Here is a 10,878-nt window from a genome sequence, read left to right as displayed (position 1 = left end):
AGTGATGAGCACGTGAGACGTTCGCGTAGCTCACAGTGACGAACGGTGAGAGACTGTCAAAAAGGCTATTCTATTAACACCCACAGAGGAATTTGCTAATGAAATAAGAGAGCTGCCTGTCTTGGGCTTGGATTCAATCCAAGAACCTCTCGGGAGGAAGGGCACAGAGGGCAACCACCACCTGTGCTGGAGAACCGGGAACGGGCTCAGGAGATGGGCTCAGCCCCTTTCATTCTCCACACGCTAATTGGCTACTTCTTTCCGGGCTCCGCCTCCTTTCCAATCTGAACCATTAGGCAGCAAAGCTCCAACTACGACTTTGCTAGGGATCCAATCAAATGCCCAGATCTCGAGTTCCTCTGAAGAAGTCCCCTTGATGCCTGCAAGCCGCGTTTCTCTCGCTTTTGATTGGCCAGAAGCATAAGATCCGCCTCCCTTGCCTTCGGATTGGTCAATAGCCAGTAGGTTCCGCCCCATGTTCCCTCCGGCTGCCGGGCTTCGGCGAGCCCCGTCTTCTCGGGTGGCCCCGCCCTCGCGTGACGGCCGGACCGGGAATTGGCAGCGGCGCTGCAGCCATTTCCGGTTTCGGAGAGGTGGGTGCGGTGCGGAGCGGGAGTTGGCGCCGCCGCCGCCTCCAGAGCCTGTCCTGCTGCCGGGTGCTGCCGGGAGGATGCGGCCGGAGCCCGGAGGTTGCTGCTGCCGCCGCCCGATGCGGGCGAACGGCTGCGTAAAGAACGGGGAAGTGAGGAACGGGTACTTGAGGAGTAGCACCGCCACCGTCGCGGCTGCCAGCCAGGTACGATGGCACCGAGATGCCGGGCGGGGTCGGGGGGTGAGCCGGGACCCCGCGAGCCGATGCCCGGGCTGGGCCAGGGAGGACGGGCAGCCGCGCGGGCCGGTCAGCGGCCGGCTGGTGGCTGGGCGCGGCTCAGGTGTGCTGAGCGACGGGGACCCGGCACTGACTGGGCCTCCCCCTGAGCGGGAGGAAGACTCAAGGGCAGCGCGGAACTCAACAACCCTGTGGGGTTTCCTCACCATCAGGGACTCCCCAGTTCTGCCCGCTTCTCCAGTTATTCGAGCCTTCCCACTTCTACCGTGCTCCACGTCAATGAGGGGTTCCCTGCCATGCGGGACTCCCCAAGTTTATGGCTTCTTAGGTGTGCGGTGTTTCCTAGTTCTGCCCGGCTCTCCAGTCTCCACCGGCTCCTCAGCCACACGGGACTCCTTAGGTCTGTCCAGCTCCTCAGCTTCCCAGCATTTGCTGTTCTGAAGGGCCCTGGAGGCTGTGGGCTTCCTCTCCAAGTCTCTGTCTCTTTCCCATGTGGATCCCGCAAAAAGTGCAGGCCGCTCCTAGTGGGAAGCAGAGGAAATCTTTCCCTCGAAGTCCGGTGATACCTTCTCGGTTGCTATTCGGGTCTCCTCAAGAACATGCTTCCTGTAGTCTTGCAACCCCAAAAGGAAGCTGACGCTCTGAGAAAGTTAGGCAGTGCAGTCGTGGAAGTACAGCCAGACAGCCTCTCCCTTTCACATTCTGGACTTCCTTTACGAAGAAAACCTTGGCTGGGAACCTCCTCGGGTGTCTTGCTTGGGTTAGGTGGTCCCTTCACCAAGCAATAGAGTTACCGTGGAGGGCATTGCTTAATCCAGTGGTAGGTTGTCATAAGTCCTTATATTAATTAACTGAAGTTGAATCATCGTAGCCATGAACTTCTAAACTACCTTACAGAATTCTGAATTCCTGACAGTATTATGTTTGTTTGTTTCGAGACATGGTTTCTCTGAGTAACAGCCCTGGCTGTCCTGCTTTGTAGACCAGGCTGACTTCCAATTTAAAGAGACCCTCCTGCCTCTGCCTCCCAAGTGCGACTAAGACCTCCATACCTGGTTTTTCTGACAGTATTTTTATCGATTGATTCTTCTGAGACAGGGTTTCTCTTTGTAGCCCTGCCTGTTCCGGAATTCACTCTATAGTCCAGGCTGGCCTCAAACCCACAGACCTGCTGCTGCTTCGAGGATTCAAGGCACTTGCTACTACTGCCTAGCTCCTGGCAGAAGTTTTTAAACCAGCCTTTCAGTTATTTCTGTTGACTCTTATACTGAAGTGTGTTTTTAAGGACAGGCTTCTTAAAAAGATGCAAGATTTGTGTTGCTGGGAGGTAATGCTGTGATAACTTTTAGTTTAACGCTTAAAAGTATTTTGTAGGTATCGGAAAGAATAGTTTTAAAAGTTGCTTCTTCCCCTTAGCTGGAGTGTGATTGTTGTAGTTTTGATAGGACAGTGACCCTACTTCGGCTTCAACATAGATGATACTAAGCAATAGCAACCTGGCCCCTGAATGAGTCAGTAACTCTGATTGGCCTGTTAATCCTGTGGTATAAAAGGGTTAACTTCAAAAGGTTGAGTTATTAAGACTCTGGGAAAGAGTTGAGGGTTAGGATGGGAGTGCATAGAAAAGACTTGGCCTCCCTGAATGTGTAAGGTGTTAAAGAGTCAAAAGATCGCTTTCAAAAGAGAATTGAGAGAGAAGATTTGATAGAAGTCAGTTTGGGGTCTGGCCTTGATGTCACCAGCCCTCAGTCAGGTGCATCTCTGAGCTCAGGCTGGCCTGGTCTGCATAGTGGGTTCTAGGACAGCCTGGACAATGAAGAGAGACCCTGTCTCCAAAAAAGGGGATGTGGGGAGGAGTCAGTCTGTTAGGAGCCCTGGAAGAATGCCATGTTTTCCTTTTCCGTGTAAAATGGCTAATGAGACAACATTGTGGAGGTATAGAATGTATCGGAGGTTGAACAGACGGAGCTGGAAGAGAACCGGTGAGTGGGTGAGATGGGTTTTTTGAGGCAAAAGGACGAAGCTGGTCATGGGTTACAAGTGCGTTCTTTCTTCCTTCCTTTCTTCCTTTCTTCCTTCCTTTCTTTCTTTCTTTCTTTCTTTCTTTCTTTCTTTCTTTCTTTCCTTCCTTCCTTCCTTCCTTCTTTCCTTCCTTCCTTCCTTCCTTCCTTCTTTCTTTCTTTCCTTCCTTCTAAGATTTATTTATTTAATGTGAGCACACTGTAGCTGTTTACAGAAGACCAGAAGAGGGTATCTGATCCCATTACAAATGGTTGTGAGCCACCATGTGGTTGCTGGGAATTGAACTCAGGACCTTTGGAAGAGCATCAGTGCTCTTAACTGCTGAACCATCTCTAGCCCTAGAATAGAGGTGCTTTAATTATAAGTCAACTTCTGACCTCCTGGAATCCCAACAATTTATCATTTGTAGGCATGGTATTTCTTCAGAGGTTGCCAGCTATTAAGATGAAATACCAAGTTATTAAAATGAAATGTATTAAGATGAAATACCAAGTTATTAAAATGAAATGAAAAAAATCTGTGACTGTAGCTGGGTGTGGTGGCAAACACCTGTAATGGTAGGTAGCACCTGAAGAATTGAGGCTGGAAGGAGCGGTCAAAGCCTGTCTGAGCTGTATATGTGAGCCTTCACCTGTGCTTCTTACGTCTGCTGGCTCTGTTCGCCTATTTTGTAGAGCATTTTCACTCAAGGCAGAGGCATTTGGAAGAATGTTCTAAGGGCTGCAGTATCTTTTAGAGAAAACTATTTTTTATAAATTATTTTAAAGCAGGTACTATATTTATGAGGAATAAGATCTCTTAAGTTTATGAGAGAAAGAGAATTATCTTAAAATAGTTCTAGAGGTTGGTTGTGTTAAAGGTATGTGCTCCATCCTTCCTGTCTTTCCTTGTATCCTGAAGGGGGAATATTGTCAATTTTTATTTCTGAAAATACACAGTAAGATAAAAACTAGTTATACAAGGGTCAAGCATTCACTAAAGTAGTAAATATTACATGGATGAAATATAAAATTGTTTCTTCACATCATGTCTTAACATTGCTTTTTTTTTAAGATTTATTTTATGTAAGTACATTGTAGTTGTTTTTAGACAGACCAGAAGAGGCAGAAAAGGGCACTGGAGCCCATTACAGATAGTCATGAGCCACCATGTGGTTGCTGGGAATTGAACTGGGACCTTTAGAAGAGCAGTCAGTGTTCTTAACTGCTGAGCCATCTCTCCAGCCCTTAACATTGCTTCTTAATGCACAGGAGAGAAATTATAAACATGTAGGCTTTCTTCTCTCAGGGGAATCAGCTACTTCTGATATGTGTATACACTCACCAGGGTATGTTTGAAGAGACTGATGCCTTTGTTAAAAGCAACTCCTGGATGGGGCTGTTTGATGAATAGATAATGTGGTAAGGAGGTATTACAAAACAGAGGTCACTGCTGTTCAGTGATGAAAGGTAGCCAGAGTTTCCAACAGAGGTGCAGCTGAATAACAAAGCTATGAATTTCCTTCATCATTGCAAGGAGTTAGCCTTTGTTTTGAAGGTAAAGGGTACCTTGTAGCCTGAGGAACATTTGGCCACTTTAGAATTGGAAAGAACCTTCAAGATGTCTTTTTAGCTCTTTGCTAGACTTTCTTAAAACCAGTTTCTTTGTGCTCCTCTTTATTGGATGGATGGATGGATGGATGGATGGATGGATGGATGGATGGATGGATGGATTGGTTTGGAATCTCCTTTAGTTCAGTCTGGCCTCGAACTCTTTATCTTGCCGTCTTCACCTCCAGGTGCTGGGAATTCCTATCAATTGACAGGATTTCTTTCTAAAAAAGACTTCAAGAGGGTTCGGATCACATTTTCACAAGATCGCTGTGTCACCAGGGGTTAGTTTCTGTGGATTTAACAGTTGATTAATAAGCATATGACATATTTGGTTGTGTGTGTAATTAGCACTTTTTAGAAAGAACTTTTCTTTATAAAAGTTTTGATTTTTAGAGTTAGATTGTGCTTTTTAAAACTTATTAGTAAGTATGAAGGGAGAAGGATATTGCTACTGAAGCAGTTTAGTAATTCCATTTGGAGGTAGTTTTTTTGGGGGGGTTTGTTTGCTTGCTTGTTTTTATTATTTTGGGAGTTTTTCTGTGAAGCCTTGGCTAGCCTGAACTCTGTAGACTAGGCTGGTCTCGAGTGCAGATTCGCCTGCCTCTGTCTCTCAGGTGCTGGGATTAAAGGTATGTGCCACCACCACCTGTTTGGGAGTAGTTTTGATGAGAAATAAGAGGTATAAAGGACTTCTAATTGCCAGTAGAATTCAATCACAAGGAGGCACTAGGGCATACATTATGTTAAATAGAAGCCAAGCATAGCAGACTCAAATGTAATGTCAGAAAGAAGACCAAATAACTAAGGAAGTGTGGTTTACTCTAGCTTTGTTTCCATGGAAGAGAAACTGACTGGGGATTTAGTAGGATAGTGTGAAGGGTCGGGGAGTTGGTTCTAAGATAGTAGGAATCAGAATGGTAGTCCTGATAGCCATTATATGTGTTGGGTTTGACAGGTTTCAGGTCTTGCAAAAAAAAATGTAACTACTAATAACTTGTGAGATTTTGTTTGTTTCAAGTGCATTTTGTCCCAAGGGGAAGAACATTTGGTTTTTACTAGCTGAATCTGAGAGATTCCAGTCACCTTAATATGAATTCTTAGGAAATTTTAAATCGTTTGGTTACTAAGATAGTATTTAAAATGGGTGTTCAGAGAGGGCAGACTTGCCAATTTCTAGGTGGACTCAGGTACACTAGAAGTTTGTCCTCCTAAGCAAGAGAGCCAGTTGCTTGCTTCAGTTATTTAAAGAAAGAAGCAGTGTTTATTGGTAGAATGGGCAATTGATTGATAGGCAGTGTTTGCATGCAGAGTGGGTGTGCTGTACTTGATTAAATGGTTTGTGGCCACAAGTCACTTGCCTTTGGGTAGTTTCTAAGAAGCTTCTATAATACAATTCGTGATTTGTGAATATTAAGAAAGCCTTTTGCTCTTGATCCACTTAACCTCAGACATTTTATTTTATGTTCCGTATTTTTAAGACCTTTAATAAAGTTGAGGCTTTTTTTTTTTTTTTTTGTAAATTGTTACTCTTGGTTGTAGAAATAGTGGATATTTGCTGAAAGATCCTGAAGCATTGGAACAATTGTTTTGTGTTCAGGTTTTTAAAAATCAGTTGATGGAAAAACATTAACATTGTATTTGTAACATTTTGATCAATGTATACACATATATGTTGTATAATGTTTAAATCATGTTAAACATGCCTATGTCTTGGATCATTTATTATTTCTTTAAGGTTAATATTTCAAACAGGCTCAAAGTTGCTATATAGTCAAGAATGACCTTGAACTTCTGGTCCTGTTTCTTACCTCCCAAATGCTAAAATCACCAGTGTATAGTGCCATGACCTTGGGAATCTAATCTCAGGCTTTATGCATTTTAAGAAAGCACCCTACCAAATGAGCCATATCCCTAGCCCTTGTCTCAAGTCAGTTTAAATAAGACTTTTGTTTCCTAATTTGGAAACCCTAAACCAAACATATGGGATTTTACTGTTTTTATTATACACGTAATAGGGAGTTGGGAGGTGTTATTTGAAGGCATGATGGAGTACTCTTCAAAACTATGGCATTGGTAAAGTATAGAAGATGTCCTTAAGCTAGAAGAGGGGATACCAATGTTATAAAACTTAAGAATCATAATGCTCCTTGGAAAAGATATACACCAGGCAAAGTTGCAGACCAGGCATGCAAAGCACAATTGGAAAGAAATGGCTTGGAAAACCAATAAGAAAACTCTAGGTAAATGGTGACTGTTTCATTAAGGAGGATAAGCAGTATCTTCAGGCCATGAAAGAAAGAATAATAATAGTAATAGAGAGGACTGGGGGTGTGGCTCAGTGATAGAGTGCTTGCCTAACACACCCAAAGCTTAGGGTTCTATCACTAGAACTGCATAGAACCTGAGTATGATGTGGTACAGCACAGGAGTGGGGACAAGAGGACAGAGAAGCTCAAGTTCCATAGTCAGTTTGAACCTGTGCTACATAAAACCCCATCCTTAAAAAAAAGTTATATATGTGTGTGTGTGTGTGTGTGTGTATGTGTGTGTGTGTGTGTGTGTGTGTGTGTGTGTGTGTGTGTGTGTAAATCTTTTACAAAGCACCTAGTGTGTGCTGGAGGACTGGGAGGGGAAATGTGAAATACTGTCTTCAGAGTAGACACAGCCATTGCAAAAATGATCTTACAGCAGCTGCAACTGCCTGCATTGGGCCTACATAGGCCAGTCATGGATAGATGGGGAGGAGTTCAGAGTGTCTACATCTCCCTACTGAACTATTGGTTATTGATAGATTCTGGGGAAGGGGCTGTTGTTACCTACAGTTGTGTACAAAATCCTGTGACCACACAGACTGTCCTGGTTAAAATCAGAACATTACAAAACAATAAAAGACTTAAATGTGAGGAAAGGACCTGTAAGAGGAAGAGGTGGAAAACAGGTGAGAGGAAAGTAAGAGAAAGTGGAAGAGGAAATAAAATGACTTACTGTATACATGTATAAAGTTGTCAAATAAACTTAACTGATTAAAAAGTTTTTTAAAAAATGAGAGAAGAGGGCTGGAGAGATGGCTCAGTGGTTAAGAGCACAGACTGCTCTTCCAGAGGTCCTGAGTTCTAATCCCAGGAACCACATGGTGGCTCACAACCATCTGTAATGAGATCTGATGCCCTCTTCTGGTGTGTCTGAAGACAGCTACAGTGTGCTCATATGCATAAATAAATCTTTAAAAAAATGAGAGAAGAGCCTTTCTAGGTAAATAGTACCCTCCTTTTGCAAATAAGAATACTAAAATCTATACCTTTCAAGTTACTGAGTTGGAAGAGTCTGGGTGGTATTCAGTTTGTCTGAGTCTACCAGACCATTGAGTTCAGAATTCATCAGTAGGAGCTGGAGAGATGGCTCAGCTATTAAGAGTACTGGCTGCCCTTCCAGAGAGCCTTGGGTTCAATCCCCACATGATAGTTCAGAACTCATTAGAAGTTTCTGTGACATTAGATACTTGAGAATTGGTTAAAGAGGGACGAGTGGTAGTTGAAGCAATGGAGTTGGTAAAGTATGTAATTAAGGGAATTAAGCTGGAAGAGGAGGTGCCAATGGTAGAATACTAGAGAGCCACAATGCTTCTCAGATAACACAGAGCTTTGAATGCACAAGAACACAATTGGGAGGAAGTGGTATGAGAAAAGCCCATGGAAACGGAGGCTGGCCTTTTCTTGGAATTTTACTGAAGTGTCTGAGCCTCTCCTACAGCATACCACACATACTAGAGAGAATAGTGTGAGTCTTTGTGTAAATCACACAAGCTATGCCAAAGCTGGTCATAGTTTTATTAGCAGGAAACATTTGCAAAGTAGTGACCGTATCTCCTTTTATCAGATAGTCTCTAATATTTGACAGTTCCTGTCCCATGTGAAATGGACTGAGAGTAGCTTCTAGGACTCACTGGAAAACATCATTTGACATGGTTTTTATTATCCTATTGTAAACCCATGACAGGCCTTCAGCTTTATATGGATTGGAAGGTGTCCATTGAGAGGCACACTGGGCAAGTATGCCTGCCTGTGTTAGTTACTTTTCTCACAGCTTTGACAGAATTCCTGACAGAAGCAGTTCCAGGGGTCCAGTCTATCATGTGGTGAAAGCATCATGGAGCAGTTCCATGCAGGCAGGAGTGTGTGAGTGTGGCAGGAACGTGCTGACCTTGTGGCTATGGACAGGAAAACAGAACTCTAGATTAGGATCAGGCTCTGTGATGACCTTCAAGGTCTACTCCCAGTGACTGATTGCTGCCAGCTAGGGTTCTGGTCTCAAAGGTTCTACCACCGCACTGCCATCTTGGGAGCAAGTGTTCAACAGTATGATCTTGTGAGGATATTTGAATCTTATACTTCCCTAACTCGCTACCTACCCATGCTTCTACTGTAGCAGTTTGTGTTTCAGTCAAGCATCAGCGTGACGGACATGTTCTGGTGGGAGGCCAAGCAAATGCAGCTCTGCCACATATCCTGCTCTTTATCTCAGCTGTCACACATTTCCATATGCTGATCTTGTCACACCACCCTCTTTGCTTAGCTAGTTGAATGTGGCAGCCTGTGTCCATTTTTCTTTACTGAGAACACTTTTTGATGTGTGGGGTGGACTCCTATGGCCACACTGTGATTTGAGCATACTTCCTTGGTCATAATGTTAGCATAATGTTACCAAAAGGAGCCCAACAACTCTTTCTCACAGAGATTCAGGTTTCTTAGTGTATTCGTGGCTGGCTTAGAACTAGCTTCGTAGAGTAGGCTGGCTACCTACCTGTACCTTGAGTGCTGGGATCAAAGGTGTGAGCCACCACCTCTTGGCAGAGATTGGAGTTTCTGATGAGAGGGTCTGAAAGGTGGCAAACTGCCATGAGAAAAGGTTGGGAAACTGCTGCTGAGGCCTGGGACCTTGCTGCCTTACACCTTTCAGAGTTATTGTCCTCATCAGTTCCTCCCTTAGTACATACCACCATCCTTTTCATCATTTCATCATATACACCATCCATTTCACCTTCTCATTTAGTTTAGCTAGAGCCTTCTTCATTACTCTCAACTGAAACATAGCAAGTATAGTTTCTCTATTAAAAGCTCTTACACTTTTTTATGCTATTGTTTGGTGTATATTGGATTAGTATACCCTGTAAACTCTTAAGGGCTTCAAGATGCATGCGTGTGTGCCTGTGAGGGTGCATTTGAGTGTGCATATGTTGGATGTGAGAACCTCTTTCACTGGGCAGGTGATCCTGAGAGGTATAAGAAAGGTAGCTGGGAGGGAGGGAGGCCTGCGGTTGACATGTAATATGAATAAAAGAATAAATTATTGAAAAATAAATTATGGGGGGTAGCTGATTCAAGCAGAAGTAGAGATAGATACCTTAAAAAAAAAAAAAAAAAACCCTGCTTCCTGGCTTCTTTGAGTTTCTGCCCTGACTTCTAATTATGGGGAACAAATTCAAAACCACCCTAATCTTGTTTAAGATTAACTCTTCTATGACAAGAAAAATGTTATAAAACAACAAAAATCAAAAGATTATTTAATACATGCTTTTGGGAAAGTTAGCTATCTAAGGAAAAAGAAATCTAGTTAGGGCTTTTCTTTATGCCGTGCTGTAGCAGACACTCATGCACGATGCATTCTCCCTATTAGCAATCAATCTCAGGTTCTCAGTGTCATGTGACAACCCAAGTAGTCTGAATTCCCAAGTTTCTCCTGTAGAGGACTTCTATGTGATAACTTCTGGCCAGTGGGAAGTGAAATGTGAATTCTCTGCTGTTCTTTCCACCTGTCTGTGGACTGTCCTGCAAAGACAGACTGCTAAAAGAAAGCAGGAGGACACGCTTACGGGTGCTGGAGATTAGAACTAGACATTTATAGTGCAAAAGCAAACATTTTAATAACTGAGCTACATTGCAGCCCTTCATGTTTAACTTTAGTGTTAAAATTGATATAAAAATGTTTTTGTATATCAAAGCTTCTAGAAAATTGAGACTGCATCCCAGCTGAACTACAGCTTCTATATTTCTTTTCTTTTTTTAAAAAAAGATTTATTCATTTAATGTATGTAAGTACACTGTAGCTGTCTTCAGACACAGGAAGAGGGCATCAGATCTCATTACAGATGGTTGTGAGCCACCATGTGGTTACTGGGATTTGAACTCAGGACCTCTGGAAGAGCAGTCAATGCTCTTAACCACTGAGCCATCTCTCCAGCCCCTAACCTGTATTTCAAATACTGTACTTTATAGTTTGTGGGATAAATAAGAGTTGGTCTTGTTTTAAGAATTGTACAGAGTGGGTCTAGGGATATAGTTCGGTTGATAGAGTGCTCGTCTGGTTTGTACTAATCCCTGGGCTTGATCCCCAGCATCATATAAAAAGTAGTGTAGTGTACGGGTTTGTAATCTCAGC

At 43.3% G+C, this 10,878-nt stretch overlaps 1 protein-coding gene across 1 annotated transcript in view; it reads left to right on the top strand.

The window, feature by feature from the left end:
- Nucleotides 1-625: 625 nt before the first annotated feature.
- Nucleotides 626-10,878, top strand: part of SPTLC2 (serine palmitoyltransferase long chain base subunit 2) — an 80,916-nt gene continuing 70,663 nt past the window's right edge. The window contains exon 1 of the mRNA XM_080942550.1: nucleotides 626-796. Within this exon, the coding sequence (XP_080798676.1) occupies nucleotides 671-796 (126 nt within the window). The 5' untranslated portion in view covers nucleotides 626-670. The remainder of the gene's footprint in view (nucleotides 797-10,878) is intronic.

The sequence above is a fragment of the Micromys minutus genome (genome assembly GCF_963924665.1).
Source record: "Micromys minutus genome assembly, chromosome: 1".
Taxonomy (NCBI): domain Eukaryota; kingdom Metazoa; phylum Chordata; class Mammalia; order Rodentia; family Muridae; genus Micromys; species Micromys minutus.
Note: the sequence above shows the minus strand (reverse complement) of the source record. Positions and strands in the feature narration are given on the sequence as shown.